General features: G+C 44.0%; 1 protein-coding gene across 3 annotated transcripts in view; it reads right to left on the reverse strand.

The window, feature by feature from the left end:
• Nucleotides 1–11,534, reverse strand: part of NINJ2 (ninjurin 2) — a 46,647-nt gene extending 35,113 nt beyond the window's left edge. For 2 of the 3 annotated variants that reach the window (XM_066990236.1, XM_013173004.3), the window contains exon 1: nucleotides 11,268–11,534. Coding sequence is in view for 1 of the 3 variants with exons in the window: in XM_013173005.3 (XP_013028459.1) it covers nucleotides 11,268–11,300 (33 nt within the window). In the remaining 2 variants the exon portion in view is untranslated. The remainder of the gene's footprint in view (nucleotides 1–11,267) is intronic. The other variant, XM_013173005.3, reaches the window with a different exon arrangement.
• Between the last annotated feature and the right edge of the window lie 1,509 nt (nucleotides 11,535–13,043).

A 13,043-nucleotide genomic window follows, 5' to 3' on the forward strand; every position in this document is an offset into this window, starting at 1 on the left:
TAGGAAAAAACAGGGAGGAGAGCAAAGGAAGAAAAAAAATGCTTTTGGATCACACAAAAAAAGAGGGCTGTTTTGTTATCATTTGCAGCCACAAAGTGATGGATTTATTTTTTTTAAACTACTCTTTGCTGTTGGCAGCTATGGAGACACCTTTCCCTGCAGCTGGCCAAGCATCTGAGTCAGTTGCTCCCACAGGAGAGATAATGTCCCTGTTTGTACATTGTGCAAGTGAGGCAAGAGGAAGTGCTTTAGCACGACCCACTGGGCTCAACCCCTGCCCCACCCTGGCTGTAAACACCTGAGTTCACCACCACCATGCTGGCCTGTGTCCGGATCCCAAGCCTGTTCCCCACCCGGGGTTCCTCGAGAACTGCCATCTCGTCATGGCCCAAAAAGTGTCTGCCCTGGGACTGACCCAGCTCAGTAACTCAGAGTTGTGCTTGGAGGCTTGTGGCTGGAGGTAGCACAGAGGGGGCTGGAAATGAATCAGAGGACTGCTCAGCTCCACATCACTCACCAAAATCTAACCTAATTAGTAGCCACCAAGCATTGTTGCCATCTGCTCTGGAGTTGCCTGTCTGAGCCTGGTCCTGAGTTCAAATCTATGCATATAGATACAGATCTACAGCATGCCTGCAACGCTGTCCACATCAGAGATGACATTAGTTATCTTTTTCTTTTTTTTTTTCATGCTCTCAGCAGAACAGTTGTGCATTAGATGGCTCAGAGATGAAACATGCCTCTTGCTATACTTAGTAGCTCAGACTAGGAAGAAGCGGAGGGCTCCATCTTCTCTGATTTCTGGGGACAGACTTTCATGACTCTCTGTCTATTCACCCCATTTTGCTTACTGGCATGCATAATCTGCCATTTGTGGACTCTGAGCTTTGGCTGAATTTTTACATGTGTCCCTAGGAAGGTAATAGGTCTCTGAGCTTTTTGCTGATTTTTCTTCTTTCTTCCCAAGACCATGCCAAGTTGTGAGCTTTGCGGGATTCTGGCCTTTCTTAAATCACAGGCACAAAAGAAGAAAATCAATATCCTTGCACAACCAAAGCAACTCAAACCAAGACGAGCTCCAGCTTTTCCTGCTGTGCTGCCAAGCACCACACCCCACTGGAGCTCTCTTCTGGGTCTGCTCTCCTGGCTGCAGGGCAGGAGGAGGGGACAGGCCTTTAATCAGGGATAAGACTCACCTTATCCCTAATTTTTTTTCTCTCCTTCATGATTTGCTTTCTATATGTAAGGATTTTGTTTGTTTGTTTGTTTTTCTGTGATGCAGAGGTTTTTACCTCCTCTGAACGTGTGTTAACATTTTTATTTTGTTAGGCCCATATCTCTTTCCCCCAGGATCTGTGTAGCTGCACCTGGGTATGAGTAGTTTTCTCCCTTGAACTCTGTTGCACCCTTGCTTCTCATCTGAGGAGGAGGGAAGAGGGGCTTCTATTGTGCTGGTGGATTTTGCCCATCCCTCTCTGGATCTGAATAGGCCAGCATTATTTCACAAGTGCTAAATCCACTCACAATGGTTTTAAACGACTGAGCTGCTGAGCAAGCTGAACAGCAAACACCAGAGGGGAAACCACATTTCGTGAGCACTTCAGATTCCTTCAGACCCTACGTGGAGCCATTAAGAGCAAAGTAAAAGCCCTTTGACACAACTCCCTTGGGCAACTTTTTCACAGCCACATGCCAAAAATGGGGACTGGCTAAGGATTTGGTCCAGAATCAGCTCCCAAGAATCTAGCACATGAAGAAGAAAATGGAGTTCAAATCTGTTTCTATTAAAAGAGAGGGAAACAGCAGCCTATTATATTTTCTTGTGGCATATTAATTCTTTGCTGGACGTCTCTCTGATCAGTGTGGATTGCCAGTCAAGGTATCACCGTGGGCTAAAGATAAGGAAAAACAAGCACTGGTGTTATGCAGGAATGGTTTGGGTTGTATTTCTGTTTGTATCTATTTTCCTTATTCTTTACTTCTAAGATAGAAAGAACCCAGATTGTAAATCTTACAATCTTCCCAAATCATCCCAGAAGAACTAGGTCTTCTGCTAAGATGACCAGCCAAGAAAAATCCAAGAAAGGGAACAATTATTCCATTGCAATAAGATGGATGAGGGCCTGTCTAAAGGAGCTGCCATTTCTGTCTCTGTCCAGACTCGTGAAGACAGGGGACTTAATTCTTCCTTGGAAAAAGACATAATTGCGCATTCCCTAAACAAGCTCTTTCACAATGATCTGGGTTAGCTTAGAAACTCAGTAATGGAAGTTTCCTAGCCCAGACAGTCTTGATAGAGTGATTACTTTGAGCAGTTGCTTTGGTGGTGGTGGTGAGGATGAACCTCCCCACAGTCAGTGCTTCAGCTCCAGTCAGCAAAAATATGTAGACACAGCCTGAAGTCACGCAGGGATGTGGAGGAACATTTAATCTTGAATCAGCTAAAAAAGGGTGCAAACTTAAAGTAGAATAGAGGCATCAAGAGCATGTGTGATCATTCTGAGTCAGAATTTATGTTTAATTTAATTTAGCTTGCTTCACTTTGGCTTTGGGGTTTGCTTCCTACACCAACATGGTTGAACATGACTCTAGCTCCACCAAGAAAGAGGTGCAAACACAGCTGTGTGCCTGTACTTTTGAAAGCTTGTCAACAAAATTTGTTTCCAATTGATGTTAAAGATACATTCAGCAGGGTAGGAATTGTGTTCGCTTCAATTCTTCAATTAATGTTTTACTTTACATTGTGTGAAGTAACAGAGTGCTCTCTGATGACTAAATACAACAATCTTTTAAAAATTTCTTTAAAAAAAAAGGAAAAGTGGAGGTTAAGACTTTAGTCAGTGAAAAGTACAGACGGAACCACAGACCACACTGCTGCATGGCAATTCATGTATTCAGTCAGAGATGATCTGGTTTTCCTTCCTGCTTCTGTCATTTTCTGCTTGTATGTTCTTGGATACATCAGTGGTCATTTAACTGCCTCTGCCTTGACTTACCCATCTGCAAAATAAGCAGAAAAGCACTTCTTTCTTCATGTAGGGACTGTGAAATTAAATCCACTGATATTTACAAAATGCTTGGAGAACTAAGGACAACAGAACTTGGTTCTCACAAAAATCCTGTGTACGTATTATTTCAGTGTATTTTTTTTCTATAGAAACATTCCTTCAGAGAAACATAGGTTACAAAAGAATGGTTGATTGCCTTTTGACTCTTTTCAGAATGGTAGGGGCAGTTCTTTTTCTCACATAACTGAGGTTTGTGGTGAGTTTGGGGATTTTTTCGTTTCCCCAAAAATACTACTTTGACTTGTGTGGCTACAAAGAGAAGAGTCCTGCAAATATGCATAAATATTCACAAAAATTAAAAACCTAAAGAAAAAGAAAAGAGCCCAAACAATCCACAAAACAACACAACATCTCATTTTCTTGTTCTCATTTCTCTAAAGTAGCTGATAGGATTCCCCCAGAATTTCCAGCACTCGCTGAACCTTGACCCAAGAAGCTTCATGAGAAATTTCTTCCCTAAGGGTTATTTTGGATAGAAAGTTCTAAGATCCCGAGTATAAAGGTTTTCACAGCTATAATTATAGAATCACACAGCTGATTCATGTAATTTGACAAGGAATTATAACCTGCCTGCTTCAAAGGTGTGTGTCAAGATGTATGGTAACTGGTGATGTGAATCTTGCAGCATCTGCACTGGGGCTATTCCATCATTCTGGTGTACAATTCAGAAGTTTCTGTTGCATGTTTACATACCTGGGGCGATCCAGATTACAGTAGTGTTAAGTTTCATGGAGCTCCTTTCTTGTACTCCCTTTTCTCAGAGAGAGTTTTATAAACATTTGACTCACAAGCCAGGGATGGGGAAATGGCAGTGAAAATGCCCACATGTCCTTTCATACTCAGAGAAGTTCACACTTTTTTTTTTTGGGGGGGGGGGTTATTGTATGCATGGAGAATAACCTGTTGCTGGCTCTCAGAAGAGAGACATGACAAATGAATATGTATTTTTCAGGAAGGGCTGAGAAATGGTAGCTTGGGCTGAAGGCTTCAATTTTTACTGGCTAAATGAGTGGTGGAACTGTACCTGCTTGTCAGATGGAGGTGAACAGAGAAGCAGAGGTATGGTTCAGCTCTCAGGCATGGGATGGAATGAAGCCAAAGGAGGCAACTTTTTCATAAAAGACACAAAAATCAATTTATCCATGGTTTAGCAGGTGCTTCACATTGTAAAGGACTCCCACACTCAAAGATGACTTAGTGGAAGAGTGACATTGGCCAGCCAGGAGAAGTGTATGTTACCATGACCATAACCAGGCTCATGAATACTCACTAAATAAAACCCACGCCCTGTGCCCTCAAATCTGTGATGTGCAGGTGTGGGAGACGCTTGTCTGTATCTCAGTGTGTAAAACTGGTAAAAGGCAAGAGATGGGGCTGTTAAAGACTGCTGCTGAGGGGAAGGTTGCAGGATGAGGGGGAAGGGGTCCTGATGCACAGGAGGTGGAAAAGGGCTGTCCTGGGCTGGTTTAGTACAGCTGCCAGCTGACCTTGTCCTCTAAATGGGTGCAGCAGCAATGGCTCACTGCCTCTCTTGGCAGAGCAGGGGGCCACCACCACGCAAAGCTCCGAGTGTCCCCTCAGCCTTTGGCACTGCGCAGGCGCCATCTTGTCGCCCCCTGAACTGCTTCATGTCCTTCCCACCCCCCAGGAAGACCCATGCCTCCCAGGCCTGCTCCCTCTCCACTACCCTGCTTCAGCTGTAGGAGATTTATAGAGTAGGCACAGAAGTCTGTTATAATTATTACGCTTTTGTAGCCACCGACCTCTGTGGTCCTCTCCCCTTACCTCAGGGAAGTGGCAGTACCCCTGTCCAACAGCAGGCAGTACAGGCAGGTAACATTTTTCTTCCATCTCCTTACTTTGTGCCCTGTTTTCTTATTCACTGGTCACTGCTGAAACATTTCTGAGCAAGGACTCTCACCAAAGAGCACAGTGGGACCTCAGTATGGGCCTGAGGCAGTATGAGTGTTCAACAACCCTAGCAAAGACTATGATATAAGTTAAACTGGGTTTCCCAGTTAAGCTGGGTTACTCTGAAATTCTTGCCACAACAGACATAAAGAACTTAGGTCTCTTCCTGTGAGCCTCTCCTGGCTTCAGAGGAGATATGTCAAAGATGAATTTGTCTCCCAAGAGGTGCTTTGGCATGTAGCATTGCTGTGGACCTACTTGCAACTGCAGGTAGGTTCTCACCAAGTCCTGGCACGCAATGTTTTAGATACATCAGAGGAAATTGCTATTCTAATAGCACATCATTGCCTTTTCTTTCTGCTGCAGTGCTATCAGACTCCTATTCTAGCCCTAAACCCCGTGTAAGAACCCTTTCTAGCAAGAGTCCCTCGTACTCTTCTACAGGAGGCCTCTGCATGCCATCAGTGAGAACAGATTTAATGAGCGATATGTCAGGCTAATTCACTACTTGATGTGCTTTCTATCAACATCCCTTGCCCTTCTTTACCTTCACACGCAGAATTTCACTGTGGACATGGTTTGCCAGCATGGGATCAGACTCCCTCTCTCACTACGACATTGGTACTTGCCTTTTACCACCCCTCAGCAAGGTGGAGCGCCAGGGGCCAGATCAGCCTCCAGTGTGTAAAGCCACTGATTTCTGTGAGATAACTCCAAGGATCTGATCAACTCCACGTGCCTCATTTTCCCCATATACCCTGAAATGTGGGGTTCAGTTGCTAAAGATGAGAAAATCCCCTTGTCTGGGAAGGACACAAGTGAATGTTCTCTCTAAGTTGGAAGTTTGGGACCAGTTAGAGCTGCTGGGAGGAATGTATAGGGTAGAGGAGAAATGCCACATCTGGCTGGAGAACAAAGGACCCATTACCCAGGCTTAAGAAAAAGTGTCCTTCTTCTCAGAGTCCTGTCATCACGCTGTCTGTCTGCTACTGTCAGAGTTACAAGTCTCTGGAATCAGCACGGGTAATGCTACACAGACTTTGCAGGTCTGAGGGAGAAGAGCACAGGATCATTCTCACTCCTAAGTGTGATAGCATATTTCATACCTGCCTGTCGACTGACTAGCACTTGGTGATTCTTCACCTTAACCTCTAGCTAGGCCTAGAAAGGCTTTAGTCTCGAGCAGCAATATGAAATCTTGCAATCTGAGTGATGTGCACTAGTGAAAGCAATCATTGCTACCATTTGGACCTTCCCTGCTCCTACTGCTGGCTACACCCAGACTTGGACCTTCAACTGATTGATCTGAAGTGAGAGGCAGCTTCTGCTGGAAGGAGAGAACCTGCTACCTCCCCATGCTCTCCTGGCCACACAGACCTACCTCTCCTGGGTGTTGGCCCTTGTCTGATCCTGTCAGGAACCAGTTCAGCACAGCAGACCAGAAACCCTGACAAAGAGTGATGAGTTTTCTCTGAGTTTAGCTTCCTGAATCAGCTTTACCATGGTCAAATGAACGGCACAGGAAGTGGAGTGCACCCTGGCAGTGGGGAGTGGGATCATGCCAGAGGGGCTGTAATAACTGGATTAGTTTTGTTAAAAACATGGTGAGTAAGTTCCCCAAACTCTTGATGGCTGAGTTGCATGCACTACAATGATGTATGTCACAGTAATAATTATTTTTGAAGCTTTTGAGATTTTCTTTCTGAAAGATTTTTTTTCTCTCTCTCTCATTGCAGACTGGTGTTATACAAACACAAATCACACAGATTGTCCCAGAACCCAAATAACACTACTGAAGTCCACTGGGGCAGGGACACTGCTTGGCTGGTGATGTTATATTGCCATCATTCTAGGAAATTGCTAAATGAGGGTAAAGGTCCTACAGCACTAGAAAGCACAAGCTGGCTGTTGCTGCAGAAGCAGGCAGATAAGTGCCCAAGCCAAGAACTTGTAAGCACGTCACAGCCTCAAGGCACAAGCTAAAGCCACGAAAAAAAAATGCAAAACCAAAAAGTTAGACCAAAAGTGGGATGTGGGAGATGGGATTTACAGCGGTAAGTGGGACTTTCCATTTGTTTTGTAGGCGTTTTAGAAAAGTCCCTCCTGTTAGGCCTACAGCTAACTCTATCTGTCTGCAGATAGATTTTCCTGCTGCTGACCTGGTCAAAACCTGAGCACTGGAATTAATTTCCAATGATTTAAAACCTTTTTTTTTCCCTTGCAAGTTGCTTATAAACCTGTCTTTATTCCTGCAGATGTACATAGCATTCAAAGCATTCACCAAAGAGCTTCAGCCAAAAATTTTAGCATAGGGTCTGTTTTCCAGAGTGATTATTTTATCTGTTTACTCTTTTTACTTTTGATGTATGAATGATTCCCTAAATGGTGATGTATTATTTCTGTTTCTCATCCCAGAGGATGAGAAATTTTTTTAAACCAAGGAGTAAGAAACTATAAAAAGAAAGAAGCAACATACACTACATAGTCTCTTTTGCAATATGAATGTGGATGGCATTCATCTGATGCACATCCTTTAAACACCCATTTACACAGAGCATAACACTCATTCATGAATTAGAAAATATAAAAATACAAACCTAATAAAATTCTGGATCCATTTAGATTCAACCCTAATCTTTGCCTCATTTAGCAGTGTTCATCTGGGGCTTTGACAGACCTAAGCTGTGGCAATTATGTGTGAGTGTTACTGCCTTCAGCTGCCCACAGACTTTCTCCTGGTTCCTGCCACTGTGGTGGGAGTGGTAGAACGGATGTCATCTCAGTTGCTCCCATTCAAAGTCTGGTACATTACTTTAAATCACCAATGAAACAGGGTTGTGTTAAGATGCCAAATCATGAACTGCAGCAGCTGAGGTACACAGCTAAACAGATTTAATGGGTCTTTTGCTGCTGAAAAGAACAGCCCTGTATGGCTCTTTCACTCCCCCTGCAAATCTCTATGCAAGGGGAGGGGATGAGAGTCAGGGGGAGTAATAGCATAAAGAAGTGCAGATAAATCAGCCAGAGTGTGACTATCAAGGCTGTACTACTACCTTGATTTGTAAGCCTTTGTTTCCTGAAGCAAAAAAGAATTGGTGATAGGACTTTGTATGTTGTTTCCTTTGTTTCTCTCCCAAACACGTTTTTCTGATTCCAGCTATCTTGGGATATACTCTATTTCATCACATTATTGGTCTGCCTGCTCAGTTTCTTGTCAATGGCAGATGTTAAATAGGGGAAGATGAAACTTTTGCTTGGAAGCCACAAATAGAAATGTCTGGTAAGAAAAATCCATTATTCATATTAATTTGTGTTAAAGTTTTATTTTTTAACAGGTAAGCTAATCTTTCCAATTAAAAGATTTTAATTTAAGCTTTGTCTTAGCACTTGGCTGGCTAGCATAGATCTGGTGAGGATGCTTTACAGCCTTGTGGCTCTTTTTTCCTTTCAGCCTCATTTCCTTTTAGCATCTCTCTGTGCAATTTGAGGTTCTGTTAGTCTTCCTAGAAGCCAAAACTGGAAAAGAGACTTCTTTGAAACACACGGAACAAGAAAAATTTTGTGAGGGAGCAAGTGGATTAATGGGAAATACCTCTTGCTGGTAAAAAACTGTTCTAGGTCTCACTTCTGGTCAGTTGGCATACATCTGCTCTAATGCTCTCTAATGCAAGATACCACTTGCAGTCTGGTCAGCAACTGTGCTATTGCCTGTAGGGAGCTGAAAAGGGCTTTTATTTTTATCCTGCCATTGGATTATGGGATTTGAAAGTACCTTTTTTAACTTGCATAACTGTAAATATTGTTACTGGTCATAACATTTTCCTGACCTCTTCTCAATGTTGCTCCAATATTTGTCTTTCTGACCTGCTCCAGGAGATGGCAAATTCCACAGGCTGACAACATGCTGGGTGAGGGAGTGCCTCCTGTTACGGAGACTTTCAGTTTTGCTGAGTCAGCTCTTGTTCTGCTCTTTTAGGATGAGCAAAAAAGTGGGTGACTGATCAGTCATCCTTAGAAATGTCTTAAATCTTGATCTCCTCTTCTATCTCTCCCCTGTGCTACAGGCTCATATGATTTTTATTCTCTCATTACCTTTCAAGCCTGGCTATGCAAATCTTGTGTAAGAAATGCTAGTAGTTATGGTGCAACTGTTCTGGGACCCTATAAATAAAAATTCCTATTTCTGTATTGTATCACAGTTAACATTCGTAACTGTTCCTGCCACTTCAGCCAGGAGCTGAGGAGAAGCAAGTCACACGTCACCGGTCCTGAGTGTGCAGCACACGTTCCCACCAGCTCCTCATAAACCCACAGCTGGAAACTTCCAGGAAAATACCTGCACTGCAGTCCGTGCTCAGAGCAGGGACTCAGCAGAGGCTTTTAAATGTACTTTCTACTGAAAGACTTCTTCCCCACCCCCTCCATCAATGCCCTCATCCCACACTTCTTGAGTCATGTCATGCCAGGACCCTCTGCTTGTCTCAGCTCTACAGCTCTGTGCAGTGCTCTTTCCCTCCCCTTCCAGCCCTGCATATTTTCTGGTCATAAGAATGCAGGAATCTGTGTGCCTTTGTCTACATTTTGTACTTTCTGGTGGCTTCATGAAATCCCTGTAAATTGTTATAGAGAAAATCTCAGTGGCGTGATTTTTCTTTTGGCAACCTGTTTAGAGGTAGATAGAAACACTCCATATCTTTCTGCTCTAGAAACAGGTCTGTATGCTCTTTTCAATGTTGTAACTCAAGGGAACATTGACCTTTTTTGGCTTACTAACCTTTTCTGAGCATTATAAAGACTACTTTTGGCTGAAGGTTCCAAGGATCACTTTTGGCTCTTCATTTAATGTCAAAATGGGTTGAAAGATAAAAGTGTGACTGCAGAAGAATCTCAAGTCCAGATTTTTCCATAGTTTATGAGCATTTTAATCTGTGAAGCTGATTTTTTCATCTATAAAACCTGGGATAAAAATCCAGACCTGAAATTTTCCATTGTGTGGAAATATTTAATATCCAAAGAGTTAGTTTGACTTTTTATTTAGCCTTTTTTTTTTTTTTTTCTGTGCCCTCTGTCCCCAGTTTCTGGGTTACTGATTTCTATATTTTTCCCTTTTTACCTCATTCTAGGAAAGCCTAACGTCTGTCTTTCTGAGTGCTACATAGAATACATTTTCAACAATTGTCAAAGCCACCTGTATATTTTCCTTAGTTATGGTATCTCTTATCTGAACTTAACTGTTACAAGGTCTTAAAAAGCTGCTCTGCACCTCGTATTTTAGGGGAGGTGAGCCTTATTTTCTGCAGGATTGGGGATCTTTGGTCCTTCTTTCTAGACCACTTATCTAGCACTGGGATAATGTAATTATTCCCAAGGGTTCTAATCTTACATTACAGCTTCTTTGACGTGGGCCAAAGAGTTAAAAATTGAGACAGACTTCCCCACTTTCAAGTCTGAGGGCTGCTAAGACCATTACAGACAGAAAAATCAGCTGCAGAATTTGGACGCTGCTGCTGACCTTCCCAGGGCTGGAAGCTGTGACCCAGGCAATGCTTCATGGTCTCCCCTTCCCTGGAGTTGGCTGAAGTGCAAATCTGGACTTGAACTTCTGATGTTTGACAGGTGTTTGTGATCTGGGGTTTTGATTCCATTTCATCTCTAACAGTTTCTTTTTCCAAAGCCTTGGGCAGTTGCCCTTTCCTAAAACACATGCTGAGCACAAGAAACACCCTTCTTAAAAAACACAAACACTCAGAAGAGGAACACAGAGAACCGAAAGAGCTTTATCAAGAAGTTTTGTTTTCTATAAACCCCACATAGGAAACCCTGGCCTCTGCGCTCCCTCAGCATTTTCTGTATTTACTTCTCCTCCTCCTCTCCAGATCAGGAGCACTTTCTGCCAAACAGAGAAAGGCTTTGTAAGATGAGGAACGGCTCAGATTTTTGCAGCTTGTAAAGTACGTGCTGCCTCCTTCGGAGAGCTGAACTCTTAATTTCTGCCCCTGCTGCCTCTCATTCCCCCAAAAAGCAGCCCTTCTTAGTAATATCCCCAACTTCTTTCCCCGACTCTTTTGGAAAAAGGTCCGTAATAGCTCCTGCCAGAAAAGGGGCAGAGATCCTGCCACTGGCTTTTCTTCAAAGGAAAGCAGAGGAAAAAAGCAGCAATGTGTTTTCAAGTGAAATTAGCTGTGAAAGCTGAGGAGCAAGTGGTAGGAGGGATGGATATTTCCCCCAAAGCGGGGACCTTCCCTCCCACTTCTCCCTCCCCCGGGTATTTCCCCGAGATGGACTCACTTGAAGGTTGATGCTCTCCCCTTCTGAGGCCATCCTGCTGCCCCCAGGTCTCTTCCTCGGCGGACCACGCAAGGAGCGGGGCACTCTGTGCTCCCGCAGCCTCTCTCCTCGCTGGACCGGGACGCGCAGCTGCTGGAACAGACCTGCTATTCATCTGCCGGCGGCCGGCTGCCCGCCTTGGCATCGGCTGGGGGCCGAGAGAGGGGGTGGCAAGCCGATTCTTCATTGTCCAGGCAGCACGTGGAACAAGCGTCCCTCTTAGACTTTCCATGACAGTTGTGTTCGTTACGTGTCTGCGCTACCTCTCAGAGTCCAGCTGAGCCTCATGAGCTCACTTGGGCTGGGATGCGATGATGCAGACAGTGTACCAAGAGGTTCCTGGCATGGGCTGTGCGGCCGCGGCAGCGATACCCAGCTCGCCCTCCCTCACCAGCACGCAGCAGAGAGTACGGATGAAAAACTAACGGGTAAAGAGATTAGGTCCAGAAAGTTGTGCCAGCTAGCTGCTGCAGCAAAGATATTGTTACAGCTGAGATGAAATTTCCACTTCACTCTGTTTGTAGTCACTTCTTCTCATTTTTCTCCACAGCCAAAATGCCCTTCCTTTCCCTTTCCCAACACTTTTTCCAGCTTGAATTTGATATGGCTGGTCTCAGCTGGAATGAAATACTGCTTTTTGCTGAAGTTAAAAACAACTACAAATGACACTAGAATGGAAATATATACAGCCAGAATCAAGCCATAGTATAGGAAAATAAGTATTAAGTGAAATCCTCAGGCAGAAAAATCAGTGCAATTCTCTAGGTTTCAGAGAAACTCCGCTACTCTGTACTGCCTGCAGATCAGGTAGGTTTGTCTGGCTTTTTGAAGGACAATTTCTGCAGTTACAGTAGCATGGAAAATGTATGGTAAGTAATATATTCTGTTTAAACAGTTCAACCAAATGCATGTCCTAGTACTCCAGCTTTATAAAAAGTGCTGACAACTCTGTCAGTAGACGATCCTGTCACACGGATGCTTCCCAGCAAAGGCCTAGGTTTGCAGTGATAATACCAAGTGCTTAGTACTGCAAGTTAACTGCAAAGTGCTGATGAACTTATTCTGCCTGAATTCCTCTCTACCAGCTTTTTTTCTTCCTTACAGATGTATGAGATGAAGAGGTGAGATACGTCCAGTAAGTGGCCAACGCCATGCAGAAAAGCAGGACTAGGACACAGCTCTTTTGACCCTTAGGTTGTGGCTCCACAGCAGCTTAAGCCCACCTTGGTTAGGGATGCTGCAGCCTTGCCCAGCTCACCCCTCACCTCTGGCCTCTCCTTGAGCTAACATCAACCAGCTGGGAGCTGACCCAGCCACAGGCTTATCGGGGGCAAGGAAAGGAGCGTACCCACACAGTTCCTATGGAGAAAGGTTTTTGATACTGTCAAAAGGTCTTTTGCTCCATGACGTGTCTACGTGCAGTGGGTCAAGATTTCTTTCACTGGGGAGCAGTTAATAGTTCAGATCCTTTTCCCCTCAGGCCCTTTGGGCCACATGGAGGTTCCACATCCCTGGCAATTCTGACTTACAGTAAGGGATAAAGCAATAACTCTTCTGCTGAAAACATAAGGCAGAATTGTCATTTGGACCAAATCTGGGCCCCTGTCCAACACCTAGACATGCACTCTATAAACCAACTACTTCCCTTCTAAAATGTATAACAGAAGCTACAGCAACTGGCTTCTGTATTGTTGCTTCTTTTTTTTTTCTAACAGTCAGTTTTCAGATTTATTGTCG

Source organism: Anser cygnoides, chromosome 1, assembly GCF_040182565.1.
Source record: "Anser cygnoides isolate HZ-2024a breed goose chromosome 1, Taihu_goose_T2T_genome, whole genome shotgun sequence".
Taxonomy (NCBI): domain Eukaryota; kingdom Metazoa; phylum Chordata; class Aves; order Anseriformes; family Anatidae; genus Anser; species Anser cygnoides.